The 25,138-nt window shown below is 33.6% G+C and overlaps 1 protein-coding gene across 3 annotated transcripts in view; it reads left to right on the forward strand.

The window, feature by feature from the left end:
* Positions 1-25,138, forward strand: part of LOC114349376 (protein disabled) — a 103,597-nt gene that overhangs the window by 1,107 nt on the left and 77,352 nt on the right. For all 3 annotated transcript variants that reach the window (XM_028299726.2, XM_050648085.1, XM_050648087.1), the window contains exons 2-5: positions 2,835-3,049; positions 5,965-6,249; positions 14,076-14,303; positions 19,484-19,805. In XM_028299726.2, coding sequence (XP_028155527.2) covers positions 2,835-3,049; positions 5,965-6,249; positions 14,076-14,303; positions 19,484-19,805 — 1,050 coding nt within the window. The remainder of the gene's footprint in view (positions 1-2,834; positions 3,050-5,964; positions 6,250-14,075; positions 14,304-19,483; positions 19,806-25,138) is intronic.

Consider the following 25,138-nt stretch of genomic DNA (forward strand, 5'->3'; position numbering starts at 1 on the left):
GAGGTAAAATTGTCAAAAAAATTAAGTGGCACCTTCCTTGTAAAGCAGAGGTGTAACCAGGATGATTCTAAGGGGGGGGGAGTGTTACGTCTACTTGAAGAACTCTGGGGGTATGGAATAATAATGGTGTTAAGCGTATAGAGCTCAAAGTACATCCAAATGGGGGGTTATAACCCCCAAAACCACCCCCTGGTTACGCCTATGTTCTAAAGTTTATCTAATGCAATCCCCTTTTTGTGAAGACACACACATTCCTTGCAAACTCTTTCCGTGCATTGTAAACATATCGGAGTCTTGCACATTATGCAAATATGATTGGTTTTTCTTTCTTTTTTGGTAAATACTCTGCATCTGAGTCACATCACCTTATGCCTGAATCAATTTCCTTATACCAGTTTTGCAAAGTTTCCATTAAATTTTTCTCCCTTTTCTTTCCTTTAAAACCTCCAAATTTAATCCTCTTTGAAGGTCCAGGCTGACTTCAATTCAAATTCAAAATATCTTTTATTAAAAAAATTATAAACAACACACTTATAGCAAATTGCCACAATTGAATAAGTGTCTAATATACATACAAAATTAGAATTACAACTACTATGAGTTAAAAGTTAAAATGTGTGATTTAAAACTTATACACAGAATACAGTTCTAAATCCAATAAAATGATTTTTATTTCAGTTCTAAATATATTAAAATTCTGTTGCAATTTAATTCCAACAGGTAATTTGTTAAAAAATTTTATACATGAACATGTAGGTCCTCTCTCTGTTGCGACTAGCCTATGTATAGGGAAATTGAGCCATACATACCTAGTGGGTATGCTGTGTTTTGGCTCAGAATGTGTAAACCTATCCCTATTCTTGAACAGGAAAAGTAAACACTCATATATATAAAGCCCTGCCACCGTTAATAATCCTAACTCCTTAAATTTTCCCCTACAGGTCCTTCGAGCTTTTATCTTGAGCATTGTTCTTATTGCTCTCTTCTGAGCAATGAATACTCTATCAACATCAGTTTCTCCGCCCCAGAAAATAATACCATATCTGAGCACTGAGTAGATGTTTGCAAAATAAACTGTCTTAAGGTGTTGTAAATTCAAATAGACACTACTTGTAATGAATAACATACCGTGTTGATTATTTTGCGAACAACACCCAAATGATCTGACCCATTCAGATGTTGATCTATGTAAATACCCAAGAATTTTGTATTTGTTGATAATACAACAGTTTGATCATCCAACTCAATCTCCTCTGGAATTATCTGATTATTTTGCTTTGTGTGAAAACAAACACAGTTTTCTCGGTATTTAAATCCAATTTATTTTTTAAGAACCAATTCTGAGCTGTTTTTAAGTGATCGGAAGAAATACTCAGGAAGATCCTCAAACGTTGATGCTAATGTTAATAAGTTTGCATCATCTGCAAACTTTACAAGGTGAGACTCACTGCTCAGTATTTCGCTTCCACAGTCCATTTATTTCCCTAAAAACAAAAAAATATAAACGCTTCACATTTACAAGTATAAATTTTTTAGTACTAAAAACATAATTATGTAATTAAATTAAAAATTAATTAAAATATTAAATTTTTACTGGTTAAGATTTTTGATGTGTGCTACAAAAGAAAATATTCACAATATACACTACCTGCTTTGACTAGCACTGTTTAACAAACTGCCTGAGAGGTACAGTGACACATGAAATTGTAAGTGGTGGGGTTACCACAAAATCTGTGTTTTGGGACTGCCCATCAGTAAGAAATACCAGATCTCTGTAGTTAAGGGTTAATCCTAAGACCCATCACAAATTGTTAATTACAATATCAGAAATCTAATTACCTAGTTTTGATGGGAACTAAGCCACAATTTTACAAAAAAAAATGATTTTACTAACATTTCAATATCCAAATCGGATTCTGTTGTCAAAATATAAAAAATATTCAATATTCAAATCAAAATAATATAATCAAATGAAATCCTCATCAGTGTCATCTGTGTCTGAGGTTCCTTTGAAATGATTCTGAGGTCATATTGGTTCCTTTGAAATGAAATCATCCTCAATAATTTTCTCTTTGTCAATTTTTTCCACTCTCCTACGGAAAATATTTCAAAGAACTCATCCAACAAGTTTTGAATAGAATTAAAAGTGAAATCTACATTTTGTGTTCCATAGCATAATTTTTTAGTGCTGCGTAGATAAGCTCTATGGGTTTAAATCTGGATGAAATAGTGAGAGCCTTAATATATCTATATATCATTAATATAGGGTGAAGATACAACATTGTTCAACTAAAATATTATTAAGTTTTATTTTTACTATTAATTATCTTGTTCTGGATATACACTAGCGTTGGGTGCTGCATCTGCTATACTGTTACGTTTAGTTAAGGAACTAATTATTCACATGCAGAGCATGGTTAACTTGTTTTTTCATCAATGACTCATCATTTTTAAAGTACTGACTAATTTTATGTACTTAACTTTTTATTTTTGTCTCCAGACTTCTGTGTCGTTTTTGCTCTCACTCAGATATTTTCAAGAATTGACATGTTAAATAACTATCACGATTAACTTTACTTTGCATTTATTTGCAGATTTAATAAAAACAAAGCTACGAAAAATCAAAAACACAAATGACCTATTGTCACAACAATTAAATGAAAAATGTGTAGTACACACAGCACTCCATACCTAAAATATATAAATCGGGATTCACCTAATATCATTTTTACAATTTGCATGTTTTTTTATTTATTTTTGACTAAAACTAGTATAACCGTTCAGGTGATTTTCTGTATTGAAATGTTTGATTTGAGCATATTATTATTTTTTAGATAAGAATGAGACAACTCGGTTTTTGGGAGATGGGGTGAGTTTCAAAGCAAAGCTTATAGGAATTTTAGAAGTGTCTGAGGCAAGAGGAGATCGGATGTGTCAGGAGGCCTTGTCTGATTTAAAAATGGCTATAAGAGCAGCTGGAGAACACAAACAAAGGATCACTATTAATATTGCAATAGATGGATTGCGCCTGAGAGATGAAAAAACTGGTGTAAGTTTTACCGCCTTTATGCACAATTTTTATAAATGTCTTACGAATTATTTTGAAGATTTTAAAGTAGGTACTATGTTGACAAGTAATACTCCCAGGTATACGAATTCATTAACTGCCTGCATGATAATAATACGTGTTAAATAAAAAATGTGTTTTAAATGTTGATTAAATGTTTTATTAATTTTCGTTTGAATATCGCCAATATGCTGCAAGTTGGTTTATAATTTTATAATTGACATACAGTGAGCACGTAAAGATTGTAATAAATTAATTTTTTCATGAAGATTTTGGAAATAAATCCCGAAATAGGTCGATTTTTATTTTTAAATTATGACTTTTTGGCCTATACATCATACTAGTGACATCATCCATTTGGGCGTAATGACGTAATCAAGGATTTTTTAAATGAGAATAGGGGTCTTGTGCTAGCTCATTTGAAAGGTTATTTAATTATCTATTAATTAATATAAGCATTAACATGATTTATAGAGGGTGTTCAAAAATTATTTTAATGAAATTAATTGAGACAAAAAAAAAGAATGTATGTGATTATTTATTTAATTCAGAATAGATTTTACTGCTGTCAGAAAACAGGAAAAATGTTTCATTTTACAAATAAATATTGTTTTTTGCTTAAATGCAATGTTACAGCTGCCACCCACCTGCCTCTTGTCAGTTTGAACATTTAATTTAAGCGAAAAGCAATGTTTATTTGCGAAAAAAAACATTTTTTCTGTTTTCTGACAGCAATAAAATGCATTTTAAATTACATAAAATACATACATTCTTCTTTTTGTGTCAATTAATTTAATTTAAAAAATTTTTTTCAGGCACCCTATATAAATAATCATGTTAATGTTTATATCACTATATAGAGAATTGAATTACCTTTCAAATGAGCTAGCACACGACCCCTATTTTCATTAAAAAATCATTGATACGTCATCACTCTCTGATGGATGACATCACTACTATGATATATATGCCAAAATTGCCCTTTCATGAAAAAATGAACTTATTCTAACCTTTATGTGCTCACTGTACACTTCGCGTCATATAAAACTGTTAGACTTTTTTTTCCTAATGTAAACCTGTGTTCAGACTGGACACAATAATGGTTCGTGAGTCACTTCGTTGTTGCTATCACAGATAACGGAATTGCACTAAACTTAAATACAAAAAAATAACGTTTAAAAATGTATAGTTTTTAGATAGGTATTATTTTTATTATTAACAATTGCCCATCATGGAAGAAACCTGGGAAAGCTTGGCCGAAGATGAAAATTTATCACTTTTTAGCTGATGAATATTTATGCTTTTAGTTGGTTCGATATAATATTTTCGTTGAACTGACAACGTTGCCCTAGAAATTAGAATGACAGATGTGACAAGATCAACTTACACAACTTGAAAAACGCGATTTTCGGTTATAAGAGTTGTACCAGTTTTTTATGACGCGAAGTGTACCTACATGAACCTTTTGTGAAAGAAATTGGGTACTGTTCTAGACCATTCCAGGGTGACGTCATTTGACAGCGACTGATGGGCAAAATATTGTAAACAAACTAGGTTAAGTGTAGAAAACCATTGTTTAATTTAAGAATATGATTAAAATACCAGCGTTTTGTTCAGTTTGAAAGTGTTCCAGTAAAGGTAAAAGATATAAAGTAAGTTTTTTTATAATACCAGCCGCATTTAAAGACCAAAATGTTTTAAATCACTATAATCACAATACACTGTAAACAGAACGACGATATGGGCCAAGAAAACTGATTTTCTGATTATACCGCGTTTTTGCATCCCCTACGAGGGTGTCCTATATCCAATATTTGAAATTTTTGTAGTTAAAACCACAGATTTTTTATAATAAAGCGAGAAAATAGCAAAAATAACACCAAAAACACAATTTTTGCCCCTCAGCAACGGTGTCGAAAGTCACGTGACCTGGAATGGTCAATACATATTTGTATTGGGTATATGTAATTGTATGTTGTAAAATGTGGTTGACATCATTTATGTATGAAGAATTGATCAATTTTTTTATCCTCTTGCTTCGGCATCTGTTTGGCTTGCATTTTTAGAAGCCACGGAGGTGTAACTAGAAAAATGATCCCAATAAGGTTTTTAATTTAATATTATTTTATATTTTATTAAATTGAAAACTTTGACATGTTTCTAGCAGATGTCGCTAAGACACCCAGGCCATTTCGTTAGTTGCAATTCAAGGCTAGTAAGCCTGAATTATTTTAGTTTGTTCAGAGATATTGTTTGAAATCCCATAAATTAATTAATTTGGTTGTGTAAAATAGTTCGAAAAGCATCCCTTTTCCGCTACCCATGTGTTCCTCTTATCGATATCGCGGTTAAGGAATGTGAGATCGGTCGAGCGGGTTCCACTTGAACCCGAAATTCTTCCCCTATGATATAAGAAAAACAGATGCCTTCAGACCTCGAGTGTATACACACGCGAAATAGTGTTGATTTCGCCGTTGATGTTTTGATTGTAAGTTTTTACCTTTTATATGTTATTACCTATATATTTCCTTTGTTTTCGTTTTGAATTATTTACCAACCAATTAATTTGAATTTGTGTGAATCATATTGCGCTTGTGGAGAACTACCATTTTCTCGCAACAATAGGCTATCGGAGGTATAGTTGATTAGCAGGTGTTGTAATTAGTGTTTATGCTTGTTTTTGATTTTATTAATTGTTTCATTCAATACCTGTTATTAGTAAACATACAGATATATTTATGCATTCTCCGATGATAAACTAACAAGTTTTGAATCCGGTTAGGGTGCTTTTAGTGCTCTCTGAACGAACTGAAATATAAGAAAGCTTTGGTTTCGTTTTGCAACGAAATGAAAATGTTAATTCATTTTTACTTTTTTATGATCAATTTTTATTTTAGGATTCCCTATACCACCATCCAGTTCATAAAATATCCTTCATCGCTCAAGATATGACGGATTCTAGGGCGTTTGGTTACATTTTTGGATCTCCTGATACGGGCCATCGCTTCTTTGGTATTAAGACTGATAAGGCTGCAAGTCAAGTTGTTATCGCTATGAGAGATTTGTTTCAAGTTGTTTTTGCTCTTAAGAAGAAAGAAATAGAACTTGCCAAACAGCATTTAGAAAAATCCTATTATCCTACGTCTCCGTTATTTTCAGACAGCTCCAGTTCTAGTTCAAAAGTGAGTAAATTGTTTTATTAGTTAAGTAAGAACAAAGTGACCTATTTTTATTCACTCACAATTCAGGCCATGAGAGCCAGAGTGGCCTAACTGATAAGAAAATACATAATCAAAGAAAATGATCAGAAGGTAACAATGTCCGATTGTTTTAGTAATTGTATGTTGACCAATAATGATTCTTGGTCCACATACAATTACTAAAACAATCGGACGTTGTTAGCTTCTGATCATTTTCTTTGATTATGTAAAGTAATGTTCTTATCAGTTAGGTCACTCTGGCTCTCATGACCTCAATTATAATTTGACTTTAAAGGTCTTCAGAATTAGAATTTTTTATAATTTTATAGTGAGAGCCATAGTGGTGTAAGTAAAAAAATAAACTTTGACTTGTACCATTTTATCACTTTATTAGGTTCCTAACTATCAGTTAATGAAGTAATTTACGTCTAGTTTGTATTAAGACTGTTATAAAGGGTGATTCATTTAGAGGTACTTTTTAAAAAAAGAAAAAACAATGAAAAAAATGAATTTTATTTGAAAATCTTTATTGTCATAAAAAAGAACCATTCTTTACAATTACTTCTTAAAGATAATTTCTTTCAAATTCTCGATGACGCGTTCGAGCTTTTCGATTGGTATTTGACCATTGACTCGAGTAATACTGGCCTCCAATACCTCGATCGTAGCTGGTTTATTCATGTAGACTTTGGACTTGAAGTAGCCCCAGAAGAAAACGACTAGACGTGTGATGTCACAGGATATAGGCGACCAAGTCACTGGTCCGAAGCGTGAAATAAATTGCTCACCGAACCGTTTTCTCTGTAAAGCCATGCTTTCACGGGATGTATGGCAGTTGGCGCCATATTTTTGGAACCAAATATCACTTAAACTACGAACTTCAATTTCTGATACCAAATAGTCCGTTATCATGACGCGATAATGGTCTCCATTCACAATAACATTCTGGCCGGTCCAAGACATGGACTGACGATGACACCGGCATATAAACCACACCAAACAGTGGTTTTTTTCTGAATGTATTGGCAACTCTTGAACCTCTTTGGGTTGCTCATCAACCCAAATACGGGCATTTGTTAATTCATGTCCTCATTAAGCCAAAAACGGGCCTCATCGGAAAACATTTTTTTTTGCTCTAAGCGCACGAAACTCATTCCTTATTGAACGCCTATTTTCGTAATACAGCTAAATAATTTCTAGAAGTTGTACCGAGTTAAGTCTTTCTAGTAAGAAACCAACTTTAGGTGATACCATTCATGCACGATCTCCCAACAAATCCTCACCAAAAAAAGTACCTCTAAATTAGTGTTGGAAAATTCTCGAGAATTAAAAATCGGAGAATATTCTCGAGAATATTCTCGATATGGAGAATTTTCTGAGAATGAACCACATGGCGCACTTAAGAATATTGTTGAAGATGAAAAATAGGATTTTAAAAATCATCATCTTATATACAAAATTATGAGACGAAACAACAGTGTTCTTTGTATATAAAAAAATACAAAAAACACAAAATTTCTTTGGTAAAAAAATGAAATTTTCTTCTTAACAGCAAATAATCGATGTGGTATGATAAAAGATGAGACCTCAGATTCAGAATATATTTCTATCATTAGCTCATCCTAGTCATCTACAACCTGCATTTCGATGTACTGATGTGTTGTGGGATTTTGTTTTTCACGAGTGGCCAGCTCAGTCATGGATTGGTCTACGTCTAACAATTTTAAATTTTGAGCAATAAAAGTTACCTTACGAGCCCGTTCAGCAGTGAGCCGGTTTCTTTTAGAGGAGTGGATAAAAAAAAACATAAGTACTGAAACTTCTTTCAGTCGCTGCACTGGATGAAAGCATGCTTAATAATATATCAACTACTATTTTAGTTAATTTTGTTCCGAAACATGTACCTTTTCACCATATGATTAAGTCTAGTTTTTCAATTGATTTTACAACGTATGGTTTTCCAAAAAATCCCTCCTTAGACTAGTGATGTAAGAAGAGAATATTCTCGGCCAGAAAATTCTCAGCGAGAATATTCTCGGGCATATTGTTTTTGCCAATTCACCTAGTATATTTTTTGCATCCCAGACATTGTTATTCTTGAAGCTCAAACACCTACTTGCCACTCCGCTCATGAAATGCTTTTTTGCTTTCACGCGATTTTAAATCAAATCGCCGAAAATCTGAGTAGCCGGGGCTGGGGAATCCCATGAACCACTAGCTAGGGTGTTTACAGTAGGTTTGTTCCAACATGAACTTTTGGACGATCCAGAAACCGTCACGGAACTACTTGTACCGCTTGTTGTGCGCATGTTCGTAACCGTATCGCCCAGTTATCGTCCGATGACGGTAATCCAATGATAAAAACCAAAGACGTATGCCGTAGATATATTAATATTATGTGATACATGACAGAAGCTCGAAACAAATGACAATAAATGAAAAACCCTATTGCCCAATTACTGAAATGGTCATCACGAAACCGTCACTAAAAGATCACAATTCTTGTTGGAACAGTGGGAAGGACGATCCGAGGACGATCATATTTTTGTTGGAACGGATTTTGTTTACTGCGCAGGAGCGTTACCGTTTCGTGACGGTTCTCGGTCGTGTTGGAACAAACCTAGTGTCAGTATTTATTGTTTTGGTGCTATATTAACGTGCAAATATTTAGAACGGATCGAAGTAAAGCATAATTTACTAAAAAACCTAAAACGCTCACTATACCGCTCGCGAAGTCGATCGAAGTTCAGCGAGTACGAGAGTGTAGACAGGTTGTTCATGCGACTTTGCTGGGCCTCGGCCTACTTGCATTCTGTGGCGGTTTTTGAGACTAAGTCAAAGGAACCGAAGTCCTTATCGATCGGCGTGAATGTGTTCCTCGCGAAGTAGAATGAGTGTGTAGTGATGGATACTTCGAACTTCGGTGAACTTTCCCGAAGTAACTTCGCGAGAGTGTGGTGCTCGCTTTAAAAGGAATATATGGAATTTGTAAAATTAAAAGTGTACAAGGTAAAACAAGTACTTTTGCAAATTCTGTGATAGTCAATAAGTTCTTGAAAAATGCAACAAGAATGACAAAACATTTAGTAAAATGTGTTAAATGTCCAGTGGGAGCGAGACAATTATTTGAAAAGGATCAACAGAAACATTCATCAACTGCTTTTCAGCCAACACAGTTGTTAGGTTCGTCCAATGACGGTAAGCATGCTTTCATCCAGTGCATCGACTGAAAAAAGTTTCAGTACTTATGATTTTATTCACTCCTCTAAAAGAAACCGGCTTACTGGTGAACGGGCTGATAAGGTAACTTTTATTGCTCACAATTTAAAATAGTTAAACGTAGACCGTAGACCAATCCATGACTGAGCTGGCGACTAGTGAATAACAAAATCCCACAACTTCTCATCAGTACATTGAAATGCAGAATGTAGATGACCAGGATGAGCTAATGATAGAAATAGATTCTGAATCTGAGGCCTCATCTTTTTCAGATTAGCTCACCACTCCAGTATTTTTTGCTGTTAAGAAAATTTCATTTTTTTTGTCAAATAAATTTTGTTTTCTGTTGTTTTTGTATTTTCTTATATATATAAAGAACGCTGTTGTTTTGTCTCATAATTTTGTATATAATTTAATGATTTTTAATACCCTATTTCATCTTTAAAAATATCCATAAGCGGGTCATAAGGTTCATTCTCAGAAAATTCCATATCGAGAATATTCTCCGATTTTTCATTCTCGAGAATTTTCCAACACTACCTTAGACCGATAAAGTGCCAAATCTGCCATTATTTCAGCCAACTCATCACCATATTTTAAAGTTGCTAAATTATCTACAAACTCAGTTTCCTCAACTTGTTCTTCTCTGCTTAAATGAACACCATTCTAATTTGCACGTTAATATTGCACCAAAACAATAAATATTGACACTGTCAACACCCTTACTAGTGGTTCATGGGATTGGCAAAAACAATATACCTACATATTTTTTAAATTATAATAATTTGACCCGTATCTAGTTTTTATTTTTGTTTCGGTTTTTGAAAATATAGAAAAATTTTGCCGAGAATATTCTCGGGAGAATTTTCTGGCCGAGAATATTCTCTTTCTCGAGAATATTCTCTTCTAACATCACTACTCTAAATGAATCACCCTTTACTTTACTTCACGTTAAGAACAGAACGTTTCGCTTATGCAGATCAGTGTTGCCAAAACTTTCAGACACGTCTTGCTATTACACTGCCGATATGCGATTCATTCTCGATACGATAGAAGCGGCATCGGCGCGCTTCTATCGTCCATAAGAAATACTTAGCCCTATCTACGCAACGTCCCGCTCTTAACGTGAATTGCTCTATAGATAACTTATAGTTGTTTTTAATATGTATACACTTAGGGCCGGTTGCTCGAACGCTAATCAACATTGATCACTATCAAATACTTAATTACTGTCACAACTGTCAATGTCAACTTTGGTTGGGTTGCCGGAAACATAATTATTGATGACAATTATTAAATTAGTTAATCAATTATGTTAATAATTGTTATGTTAATTGACTAACTATTCTCATAATTATAATTAACTATGTTTTCAGCAACCCAACCAAAGTTGACATTGACAGTTGTGATAGTAATTAAATATTTGATAGTGATCAATGTTGATTAGCGTTCGAACAACCGGCCCTAGAACTATGATTTTCCAAGTAAAAGAGTGGTACAAGTCCACACGCCTTTAATTCATTTCAAACTATTTAGCGACGTATTAGTATAATATAATATTTATGGATTACCGTCAAAGGCCGATATTATCAACCAAAAAAGAAGATGTATTTGGTGATATTTCTAGTGACTTTCTTGGGTGTGAATCTGTCTTTTTAGTTTACTCCTCTTGGTTTAAAAACAAAGCTTAGTCAGACACACTTTGATGTACGGGAACACTGGAACAGGGGAAGTTTTAATTGTGGAACATGTAACAGGTTTCGAACGTCAGACTACGAAAACGTCTCATGTATTTTTTCAGACAGAACTTCCAATTGATTTGTTACCCTTTCATTAAACTCTCATGCAAAAGTCAGGCTGCTATTTACCACCAATATAATTCATGTCATTTAACATGTTCTACGTGTCGGACTTATTAAAATGCCCAACATATTTGTCAGACAAGCATTTTTTCATATATTATATAAAGTTGGCTATTGAATAAACTTAAAAACAACCTGCTAGTTTTCACAATCATAAACTTGTCAGAATGACACGTTCCACAATTAAAATCACATTCCACAATTAAAACTTCCCCTGTTCCAGTGTTCCCATACATCAAGGTTTGTCCAACGAGACACCGCACATACATACGTCGATTTAATGGATTTACGCGACCAAAATTATTTTACAGCATATTTCTACTAAAACGGGTACAAATCAAAGAAAAATATTGTTTTTAAAAAATTTACTGGTATTTTCCATAGAAAACAAACAATATTTAAAATTAATACAAAATATGCAGGTTTTTTTATACCTCAGTCGGTATCTGATATCGGACTTAGTATTTGGGGTCACCCGGTAGGTAACAGCGTTCGAAATGTTTCAGAACAAAATGAGCCTGGTTTGATCCTTCTCTGTACACGTTTTTTGCTGCTTAAAATTGTTAATAGTGGGTCAGAAGTTAAAAGAAGTTTAATTTCCTGTACGCATCTCGGTAGTTCCTTGCACTAGCTGGGATCTTTGAGATCTCTTTTGGTATTTTTGAAGCATTCCTTTTTCCACGAGCCTGTAATGGCTGTGCTGCAAGAACGATAACTTCACCATCAAGCAAAGATCGTATTTCTTCTGTTTTTCTTCTTTTTGTCCTTTCACTGGAGTTCTCAAATAATTTAGAAAGCCGACTTGGTTCCATTTATTTGTTTTCTACCAGTTTTAAATGTTCCATCTAACCAATATTTATTTGCTTGAGTCTTTAACCATTTCTCTATCATCGCCGTTTTAAAATCTCGAAATCTTTGTTTTAAAATGATTAAATTATCAGATATAACAGTTCAATAAGTGAATTTCCAAATATTTTAATTTGTCCTCTAGATTAGGAAAATCTTGTAGCTCCATTTGGTCGCAAAGATATTTACGGAGCACTATGCCAGAACAGTCACCAGATGTAGCTAAAATAAAAAAAATCGTAACTTATTATATGTAATTAAAACTGTTGTGACGTCATCCTATATATCAAAATTAAAAACCCCTGTATTTCGGGCATCCGCAGCTATCCGCAGCTAAATTGTACGCCATTAATTAGCCGAATATATGCAGTATGGTATAAAGTAAATAGTATTGCTCGATCGGAGGCGATAATATGACTAAATGTCTTATAAACATAAAAATTAAACAGCAATGTCACTATAAAATGGCTTGTTTCTGACTTTCTAAAAATAATATAAAATAACAGTAAACTTTCTATAAATATTTCAAGAAATATTCATTCTTACCTGAATTATTCGATTCCATCACAATCACTTTGAAAAATAAGGTGAATATTACAAAATCTTACAATTTTTAAAAAGTTGCTACTAAGCTAAGAGAACAAAAATTCACTAACTGCTACATGCACGCGCATTCGCACGTGCACACGTGCGCGGTGAATAGGTCTGGATCGGGGATAGTAAGTTTTTGTTAAGACAAACCATAATGTACCTCTAGGAGGTGTTTTGAATTTTTTACGTCACTTTTGAAATTTGACTTTTGGCCGGCTAATTATTTAAAATCAACGTATGTGCACCGTTAAGCTACGGTATGCGGCAAAATAAACAGTACTGAAATTCATATGCCTCAAATTTGTATGTCAGGCGCCGAAACGTACTGAGTGGTTTCCGAACGTCGTTACAACGTATGTGAATGTCGTGATAAAGTTAGCTGCTTCAGAATGGTTCTCAGATTGCAGAAATTTTTTTTATGTTGGAGTACTATTTTCGCTCATACGGAAAATGTTACGAAAGCGGTCCCAGCTTAAAATCAACAATGATTTCAGCAGGACGGGACATCCTGTCACACTGACAGGGAGTCTCTTCGAATACTGCGCGATAATTTTGTTAGTTGCCACTCATCAGAACTAATGCCACCAGATGCGTACCTACACATGGGGAATGCTGAAGGAGTGAAACAGATCCACCGTCTGCCATTTCGGAATTGCGGACTAGAGTTAAAGATTTTTTCGTGCCAGAGGCAGTGGTGAATCTAGAAATTTGTCCTGGGAGGAGAAATTTGCTTTAGGGGGGAACTTCCAATGAAAATCCAACCAAAAGTCATAAAAAAGATAAACTCAGGTTACATAAAAGACATAAATAATAACTTATATGCATTAAATTCCCTTAATATTCCTAACTTCCGTGTTTATTGGGTTGAATTTGTCTTTCTGTAGTTTAGGTTTCATGTCAGCTAATATACTTTCATGTTTTAACAATTTTTTTTCTTTAATTTTGCACCTTATTAGGGAGGAAATTTCCTTATTTTCCCTCCCCGTAGATCCGCCACTGTCCAGAGGGCATCTTTAACATCTGTTTTATTGGAAACGAGCGTCGTCGTGAATAAGTGTGCAAGGCTATATCATGTATGCTAGATATATAAATTTCAATATTCATTTCAGTATTGTTTATTTTGCCGCATACTGTATTAACAAATGTTCAGCTTGCTATTAATCAACTTTTTTTTGGTATACGGTATCCAGGCCTATTATTATAACTTTCTTATTATGCAGTTGTTATAAAATGATTACTATTCATATTTTTGACACAGTTTTTATAAAATGACTATTGGTATCAAATTAGTTGCAGAGTGTACCTAACGTAACCATCAAATCGACGTCGGAAGCGAAGGCCAGTAGTAGTGCGACTGAATCAAAACCTTCTGGAACGGCAGTTGCGGATCTCGTTGATCTTGAATTGGAACTGAATAGCTTACAGCAAGGATTGAATCAAATGGAAAAAATTACACCCTCAGATCCGTTCGGTTCGAAAGATGATCCGTTTGGAGATAGTTTTATAAATTATCCTCCTGTAAGTATGTTCATTATTAAACTTGATCGCTATTTCAGTTTTTTTAAGTTAATTCTAATACATTGTATCAGTGGCGGCTGGTCATATGAGGCAGGTGAGGCAGTGCCTCACCAGTATATCAATCGATTATTCACGTTATTTCGATATTTCATCATCAATTCTTTAAATACAATTTAACTTTTTGAAATTTGCTAAATAACTTTATTTTTATGATAAAAAATAAAAATGAGTACGGCCCTGATCTCTGTCCTCTACGTGCGAGTATTTTGCATCTCATTCTCACTCTCAAATTATTACCGTTGAGGCTTGCCTCTCGTTTCCTTGTCTAGCGTACTACCGGTTCGTCAACGGGACCAGACGGAAGTAGGCAACCAACAACAAAATTATAACTGAGATTTAATTTTCAAACGCGAATTTAACTATCCTTAGAGGCAAGCCTCTGCTGTGCCTCTGCCATAGTAGTGTAAAGTGTAAGATACGATATAAACATATACTGTCGAACTGCACTGATCTGTTTAATGGATAAAAATTATTGAATATGTAATTTAATCTGTTAACAATTTTAAAAAACATGGGGTGCCCGATATAATTTTGTTCTGACTACAATTAATTAATCATTAGAAAATTGCTTTTTTTTTAATTAAAAAAATTCGGCCCCGTCAGATATTTTAGATTTTATGGATCATTCGAAACAAAAAAAAGTCTCTTGTAATTTTTCTCTTAAGTTGATCGTTTTCGAATTATAGACAATTTAAACTGAAAAAAGAAAGAAAGACAGATGACGATTTTCAAGGCTTGAAAACAAGTAAAAAATATCATTTTCGAAATTACGAAGTACCTAAATTCAAGTTCAAACATTATTCTATCAGTTTTGATAAGTATTTTGAACTTATTTCTTTCATTTCATGTTAAAACATTGTTTTTTAGTTGTTAATGATCGACCGTTTTGCCACAAGGAACCTTCCTCATTAACAATTTAAAAAATACATTTTAGAATAAAACATGGCAAAAATTCTTATTGGGGCCTGATAGGGTTTGAACTTGAATTTAGATACTTGATAATTACAAAAATAATATTTTTTACTTGTTTTTTGAACCTTGATAATCGTCATCTTTCGTTCTTTTTTCAGTTTTAAATTATGCATAACTCGAAAACGATCAACTAAATTTTTAAAATTTATAAAAAATGTCAGTTTTTAATTATTACATAATTAATTATAGTCAGAACAAAACTAGATCGAGTACCTCCTGTGTATTATAAATTGTTTGTCCTCCTCCTCTTTTTTCTTCCAACGGACATGTTCTGTCTGAGTACTTTCAAGATTTTGTTTTCTTCGATTACTCTAGTTATTTCCATCGTATTGTATGGTCTTAGATCCTTTCTAACCTCATTTTTAATTTTCTTATTCAAGATTCTTAGTTCATTTTTAATATGATCCTGACTTTCTCTAAATGTTCTTCTTTCCTCTAGAAGATATTTTGTGCTGTGGCTTAAGTTTTTGTTGTCAGCACGAGGACAGTATTTCTTTTCAGTTTCTTTCAATGTTTGAATAATATTATTGTTCATTTCACTTATACTAATATTCTCTAAATCATGTGTATCCAAACTAGTCTTAATGATTTCTTCATGAAGTGTTACATCTTCTGGGATCATCCGTCTTCTACTCTTCTTTTTGAGTATCATTTTTGTTCTTTCGATTTCAGTGTTAAAAGTAGCTTTTGCTCTAAATAATCTATGGTCACTCTCTGTTGAAAATTTTTTCAATACTGTTACATCTTGAACAATATCTATCTGTTTTGATATTATGAAATCAATCTCATTTTTTGTTCTTTCGTTCGGACTCTTCCATGTCCACTTACGATGGGGTTTCTTTCTGAAGAATGAGTTCATCACAAAGAAATGTTCCTTATGTAAGTAGTCAAGAAGCCTGTTACCTCTTCATTTCTCTCTCCAAATCAAAGTTTCCCATAGCGGATTTTGCCTCATCTTCTTTGAATCCAAATTTGACGTTTAAATCTTCAATTATCATTTTATAATCGGTTTTTGAAGTTTATATAGTTGCTCTGATATGTTCATAAAATTGATCCACTTTCTCATCTGGGTGGCTCGTAGTTGGTGCGTAAGCCTGTATAATTTTAAGTTGGTATCTTGGATTTCTTCTCCAGGAAGTATATAAAATAATGCCCTCTATTCGTAACGGAACATCACAAGAAATATGGGAGACTGTTAAACATTGTGTAACAACACCAATTGATCATCCAAAGATAAATAATCCTGTGAAACGGAAACACTGGATAACAGATGAAACCTTTCAAATCATTGAGAATAAAAGAAATCTTTGTCAAAGTGGTGTGAATAGTGAAAGGGAAAAAGCTAGTTTAAGAAACCTTAATAAAGAAATAAAACGAAGATGCAAGACAGACAAAACACAGTACTATCAAAGTATATGCAAAGAAATTGAGAGATCTATTTAGAAAAATACGCTACCTAACAAGAGACTTCAATGCCAGAACTTAAGCCATTGAAGACAACACTGGAACTCTGAGAACAAACAGAGAAGATATAGCAGAGACATGGATATCGTATTGCAGGGACTTATATAAAGATGATCAACGCCAAGAACTTGTTCACCAAATCCCTGACGACGTAGAAGAAGAACCTGATTTACCTGAAAATAAAGTAAGACGCGATCAGTAAGCTCAAATATAATAAAGCACCAGGCCCAGATATGATAACAGCAGAAATGCTCAAAGCCACAGAAGAAACTGGCGTAAAATTACTTCATCTACTCTGTAACCAAATATGGCATTCTAAACAATGGCCTGAAGACTGGACAAAATCTACAATAACGACAGTACATAAAAAAGGTAGCTTCCATAAATGCGACAATTATAGAACTATTTCTCTTATATCACATTCCAGTAAAATAATGCTACATATAATCAATGAGAGACTAAAAACATTCCTTCAAAGAGAAATTCCACAATAGCAAACTAGATTTGCCAAAGGTAGAGGTACTCGAGAACACCTGTTGAATATAAGACAGATAATCGAAAAATCTAGGGAATTCAATATTCCACTGTACATATGCTTTATAGATTATCGTAAGGCGTTCGACAGGGTCAAATGGAGACACTTATGGCAAATACTAAAAGAAGTAGGCGTACCACAACACCTTATTTCGCTTATAACTGAACTATACGAACACACTACTGGATCGGTTAAAGTACTTGACACACTTTCAAACGAATTTCATCCAGAACGAGGTGTCAGACGGGGATGTATACTATCTCCACAATTATTCAATATATATGGGGAGCATATTATGAGAAGAGCACTTGAAGGATGGGAAAAAGGAATCTCTATAAATGGCCATAAAATAAACAACCTACGTTTCGCAGATGACACAGCCCTTCTTGCAAATAGTCAAGCAGAGCTGATTGATATTATACGACTGGTTGAAAACGAAAGTCAAATGTTTGGTCTGCAATTAAACATATCAAAGACAAAAATCATGATAGTGGATAGACTACATAACAATCATCCACACGTAACCACAATTTAGACAAGGAGACCCAATGTCACCTAAACTTTTTAATACGGTCTTAGAACATGCTTTCAAGAGTTTGGATTGGATGACAAAGGGAATAAAAATAGATGGAGAATACCTAAACAACTTACGTTTCGCCGATGATATAGTCATAGTAGCTGAGGATCTAGGTATGGCAAGAGAGATGGTACAAGAACTCGTTGTAGCTACAGAAAATGTTGGTTTAAATATAAACATCTCAAAAACAAAAATAATGACAAATTTGGTACCCAACCAGAACATCAGTATTGGTGGGAAGGAAATAGAACTCGTAGATAGATATAAATACCTGGGACATGAAATTACGATTGGCAGGGATAACCAGACTCATGAGCTGAAGAGAAGAATCGGTCTTGGGTGGGCAGCATTTGGAAAACTGAGAGAAACTTTTAAAAGTGAGTTACCCACATGTCTAAAGAGAAAGGTATTCGATCAGTGCGTCCTCCCAGTCTTGACGTACGGATCAGAAACACTTACCTTAACTAAAGCCTCGGCTACCAAACTAAGAGTCACGCAGAGAAGAATGGAGCGGTCAATGTTAGGAATAACTCTGCGAGACAAAATCAGAAACGAAGAAATCAGGAGAAGAACAAAGGTGACTGACGTCATCGAGAGGATAGCCAGGTTGAAGTGGAGATGGGCAGGACACGTAGCCAGAATGACAGATGGGCGATGGACGAAGAGGTTATTGGAATGGAGGCCAAGAGAAGACAAGAGAAGCGTCGGTCGACCGCCTACAAGATGGACTGACGACTTAAGAAAGGTAAATAAAAACTGGATGAGGGCGGCGCAGGATAGATGGGGTTGGAAACGAGGGGAGGAGGCCTATGTTCAGCAGTGGACTTTTGAGGCTGGATGATGAACCACAATTGACCGGTTTGAGGTTGTGAGCTCATACTTATATCTGGGATCATTAATCATAAATATGGGTTTACTACAGGAAGAAATAAAACGTAGATGTGATCTAGCAAAAGTTGCCAAAGCAAAAATGACCCCAATATGGAGGGACTGTAAAATTTCAAGAGCGTTAAAGATGAGGTTAATCAACTGCTTAATATTCCCAATACTGACCTACGGATGTGAATCTTGGACCCTGAGAAAATCGGAAAGAAGAAAGATAGACGCCACTGGAATGTTCTGTTGGAGACGAATGCTACGAATTCCTTGGGCCGGCCATGGGACAAATAATTCAATTTTAAGAGAACTAAAAGTTAGCCAACGACTCTCCAGTAAAGTCCATCTCCAACAATTAAAATACTTTGGACATGTTTTGAGAACTAACACAGAAAACATGGAAAGACTTTTTATACAATGAAAGGTGGAAGACCGAAGATCACGTGGAAGATCCCCAACAAGATGGATCGATCAAATTATAGGAATATGCAAAAGACCTATGCATGAGTTAAAAGAAATGACCAGAGAGATATCTTTGGAGACGGACAATACACGACATCACGTCGACCACTACGCTCTTGTATTTAATTGAAAAAAAAAGATAAATGACTCTGGTATATACACTTTTTATTGAAATTATGTTTGGTATCCGTATAGTCCTGAATAAAGGCTTAAATTATTACTATTATTTTTCAGAAACCGATATTACCTCCACCTCCTTCTTCTGGTCGAGAACGTTCGAATCGTCTATCAGAAACCAGCAGTATATTTAGTCCAAAAACACCCCACACCGGCACTACACTAGATTCCGAGAAGAAGAAAGACTTTTCATTTTCACACGATCTCGGTAGCTCTCACGACGAACCAAGTAGTGGCGATTGGTTTACTCCCTCAGCAGGAAACAGCATATTCGAAGATTCAACCTCACTTCCAGAGCCGTCCAAAGATGAAAAGCACGAACAGGCTAAGCAGGAAATTATGTCGCAGTTCGATGTCTTTACTGAGTTAGACCCATTAGGTAAATGTTTAAATTTAGTAGTTTTCTTCCTTTTTTCGCTTCATGTCGCTTTATATCTGTTTTATTAATAAACTACATAATTACAAAAATTGTTAAGGATTTTAAATATTCTATTCAACCATTTATATGGTAGTGTTGGATCCGGCATTGAATTGAGCCGAGATTCTTTGTTTTTAATTAATACACCTCCCGGACCGAACCATGGCCGGTGAAAGAAATCCTGTTTGCTTAAAGCTTACAGTCGTGTTAAGAAGTCCTGCATCACCTAAGCGCCTTATAGTTTTTGAGGTTTAACACAAGTTTTTTGTATATTTTCGCTAATTCATTTTAAGTTTGTGCTTGTAATTAGCATTATCGGTATACATACTTGCTAATGTTTTTTTAATTACTAGCTCAAAATTCTACAGAAAAGATTAAAATAATCTGATTGAAGGGATTTCCCATAATCCGAGAAAATTATGAGGTGATTATTAAGTCGTTAAAGTACTATTAAATTGAATCTTAATGACAAATTTGCCACATATTTTGACTATATAAACACTGTAGTTACCCTAACACATTTATTCGCTCTTTGATTTTTGATAAAAAGGTCAAAATGTCATCCCAGACCAAACAAACTAAATTATCGAACGAAAAGCGTTTTGAAATTATTTTTCACCATAAAAACGACAAATCTAGTCGCGAAATAGCATCCGCAGTAAAGTGTAATCAATCTACAGTAATTAGAGTCATTAAGAAGTATGCTGAACAAGGAAAAATCGACGACAAACCGCGTATTTGGTAAGGTGATGCAGGACTTTTTAACACCACTGTACGTGGGTGTATGACCGACGACAGCGTTTGTCATCGGCCATGGTTCGCTCCGGAAGCTGTAGATGTATACATCAGTATATTGATACTTAGTTTAGAAATTTGATATCTACACTCACCGACACAAAATTCCTCCACCCAAAATTTTTGATTAACTTTGACAATCTATAACTTTATTATTTGTACTCCGATTTTCAAGATTCTTGCATCAGTTTGTAGGTACATGTATTGATATTGTTTGTTAATATTCCGGTAACAAAAAAAATTGGCTTACATGGCATTATACGGGGTTGAATGAAAGCGTTGTATTTTCTCCTAAGTTTAAAAAAATCTGTGGAAATATTGAATAGCTTATTTTGTTTCATAGTCCTGTCATACTATCCCGGCGACATCACTAAAATTTTGTTTTTTGAATTATCCGAATATCTCTTTTCTTGTAAGAGCTGTACAATTGTTTGTAAATAAAAACACTGATTAACTCATAAACATAAATATCTTAAATAAAGGTTGGATTGATAAGATTAGAATGGCCCGCATGCAGCCCAGATCTCAATCCTATTGAGAATTTTGTGAGATGAATTAAAAATAGCTATTCGTTGTAATCTCAGGCCTCCAGAAAATTTGGTACAGTTATGGCCCTGGTAGAGAAATATCAGGCTATTCCCCAGGCAAGAATAACACATCTTTATTATATGCCAAACAGATTGCGAGCAATCGTTGCTGCACGAGGTGGACATACCTGCTATTGAATTGTTTTGTTGTTAATTTTGTTTGTGTTGTTAATTTTAGTGCGTTTGATATTTCTAAGCTTTGTTTTTAAACCAAGAGGAGTAAACTAAGAAGACATATTCACACCCAAGAAAATCAGTAGAAATATCACAAAATACATCTTTTTTGGTTGATCATATCGGCCTTTGACGGTAATCCATAAATATTATATTGTGCTAATACGTCGCTAAAGAGTTCTAAAAAAAACTGGTTTTTATGTAAAAACAGACTAAGAATCTAAAAATTAAAGGAATAGCGCAGAAAATACAAAAAATCGCTGATATAACTTAATTAACCTATGAAATGCCACTAGTGTCAAAATTTTATAAATGTCATTAGTGTCAAAATTTGATAACAGTGGAGTAAACTTGCCTGCGGTTGGACCAATTACAAACAAACTTTACGGCGCGGGAAATTTGAATTACTCCTCTTGGTTTAAAAATAGACATAATTAAAAAACCTTCAAAGCAGTGTTTTTATTTACATCTTTTACAAGAACAGAGATATTCGGTTAATTCAAAAAACAAAATTTTAGGGATACCTCCAGGATAATACGAAAGGAGTATGAAACAAAATCAGCGCTCCAATTTTTCCACAGAATTTTTTTAAGTTTGGAGAAAATACAAAGCTTCTATTCACCCCCGTATAATGCCATCAAAGCAAAAAATTTTTTGTTACCCAAATTATACCAAACGATATCAATACATGTACCTACAAAACGGTGCAGGAATCTTGAAAATCGGAGCACAAATAATAAAGTTATAAATTGTCAAACTTAATCAAATATTTTGGGTGGCGGAATTTTGTGGCGGTGAATGTATACTTAGCTAATTTAAAAAATAACATTGTTTAAATTGTCATAAATTATTAATTTCAAAATTTCACCTATTGTTATTGCATTGTATTGTTCATAACAGACCTACATGATATAGTTCGTAAGGGGATATGGTCAAAATCTTGGTCCGATGCTATTGAATTGCATTCATTTGTTTCGAATCCTGAGAAAACTAATAAATATTTTTGAAAAATTTAAACGCAGAATGAAAGATTACATTATCACCGAGGGCCGAAATAGACGAGTGGCACACCCCTAATTTGAGGCTTAGAAATCGAAAAAGCGACCATGATAGGTGAATGGCAAATTTTGGCCACTTTTTATGTTTTCGGGGTCGCTGAATCCGAATATGAAGTTTATTCTTATCTAGAATTGGTGGTAACATATTCAAAAATCAAATTTTAAGCAAAAATGCGAAAAATCAATTTTGATGATTTTTCGAAGGGCCTAGCCGGGTAAGATGGTGAAAAGTGCCCCCAACTCAATTTAAATTCCATATAGGTCACTTTTTAGCACATATAGAGGAACTCACTTTCTGAAATTTTTAGCCCCCTAGGTGGTCACGTGACCCCCCTAGAGCCTAAATAGGCTTTTTATGTTTTTATTTTTTATCTCAGCCGCATCAAGAGCTAGCCAAAAACTTTTTGTAAAAAAGTTGTAAATATCAAAAAGATCTATATGAATTTTTTTTTAATTTTTTGGCGGGAAATTCGAATTTTTAGAACAATTTTAAACTTTTAAATAACTCTGAAAAAAAAACTAAAACCCTCGTTTTTACGAAAATCCATTAAAATGTGTATTTTTGCACAATCTTTCACCCTGAATTTTTTCAGATTTTTAAAATTGGTGAAACGTACCTTTAAAAATAAAAAATCGCTTTCGTTTTTTTTTTCATTTTTTGATACAATTTTATACATATTTTTCAAAAAAGGTAACACCGTCACTAGAATAGGTAAAAAACTGAAAAATAATAGGGGTTTGCGTAATAAAAATTTTTTGTAACGCCATCCATTTTCAAGATACAGGGCGTCGAAGAAAACAAAATTTTACACATTTTTATGATTTTGCCGAAACTACTGGCAACATTGTAATAAAACTTGACGGGTTTTAAGAGGTAGTTATTGTGCATGTTTTGACATACAATTAAGGATTTGATATTCATCATTGGCGCGCATAGGGGTAATGGTCTGAACTTTTTAAAGAAAAAAAGATAGTACGCCACTGACATATTTCAAATTAACAATCATTTTTGAATTCCTCGTTTAATTTGCAATAAAAAATCATGTTCTCATTTTTTCATACGACGAGCCGTTTTGTTGCAAAAAATAAAATATCTTAACACTTCCAAAGTATTCGAATTAATTTTTATAATGGATGTACGAGTTTATGTAGATGTAGAAACTACACTAGAAGTTCGAATACTTTGTAAGGGTTAAGATCTTTTATTTTTGGAATAAAAATGGCGCGTCGTATAAAAAAATAAGAAGATAGAGGAATTCAAAAACGATTGTTAATTTGAAATATGTCAGTGGCGTACTATCTTTATTCTTTAAAAAGTTCAGACCATTACCCCTATGCGCGCCTATGATGAATATCAAATCCTTAATTGTATGTCAAAACATGCACAATAACTACCTCTTAAAACTTGCCAAGTTTTATTACAATGTTGCCAGTAGTTTCAGCAAAATCGTAAAAAATGTGTAAAATTTTGTTTTCTTCAACGCCCTGTATCTTGAAAATGGATGGCGTTACAAAAAATTTTTATAAAGCAAACCCCAATTATTTTTTAGTGTTTTTTACCTATTCTAGTGACGGTGTTACCTTTTTTGAAAAATATGTATAAAATTGTATCAAAAAACGAAAAAAAACTGAAAAAATGCGGTTTTTTTATTTTTAAAGGTACGTTTCACCAATTTTAAAAATCTAAAAAAAATCAGGGTGAAATATTGTGCAAAAATACACATTATAACTGATTTTCGTAAAAACGAGTGTCTTAGTTTTTTTTCAGAGTTATTTAAAAGTTTAAAATTGTTCTAAAAATTCGAATTTCCCGCCAAAAAATTTAGAAATTTTTTTTTCATTTAGATCTTTTCGAAACTTACAACTTTTTTAAATAAAGTTTTTGGCTAGCTCTTGATGCGGCTGAGATAAAAAATAAAAACCTAAAAAGCCTAATTAGGCTCTAGGGGGGTCACGTGACCACCTAGGGGGCTAAAAATTTCAGAACGTGAGTTCCCCTATATGTGCTAAAAGGTGGCCTATATGGAATTTAATTTGAGTTGGGGGCACTTTTCACCATCTTACCCGGCTAGGCCCTTTAACTCGCTGTATCTTTGGTCGCTGTAAATATTTCCTTTAGAAAATTTTACTGTGTCATCTTTGGAAGTCTTTAGATAACAATGAGATTTTTCTAAAATGTTTAAAAAAATTAAAAGAGGAGTTGTTAATTTTTAAACATTTTGTCGTCGGATTTCGTTAGTTTTATGTTTACTTAAAAAAGTTTAGTGACTAACTTTTCAGTTTATAATTTAAGCCAACACAGCGTTAAAACATATGTCATGAAGAAGTTTTCTGGAAAATTTCAAGTCAAAACGTGTAATAGGAAAAAAGTTACTATACGCTCTGAGCTTCGCTGGTGTCGCTCCTAGCGGATTACTAATGCAACTTTCACCGGTAATTTTTAAATTTATTATTTAATTGTTATCGCATAATATTTACAACGCAAAAAAGTAATTAAATTGTAATCGATTTTTTAAAGATTTTGCGTTAAAAATCATTTTAAAGTTCTATTAATGAAATATGAATTTCTTACTTTGGATACTTTCACAATTATCGTGTAGATGGCGCTTAGATTAATTTATAATTACATAATAATATTACGAAATATTAAAAAAACCTTAATTCAGTATTTGAAACGTAA

This window comes from Diabrotica virgifera, chromosome 4 (genome assembly GCF_917563875.1).
Source record: "Diabrotica virgifera virgifera chromosome 4, PGI_DIABVI_V3a".
Lineage (NCBI taxonomy): Eukaryota > Metazoa > Arthropoda > Insecta > Coleoptera > Chrysomelidae > Diabrotica > Diabrotica virgifera.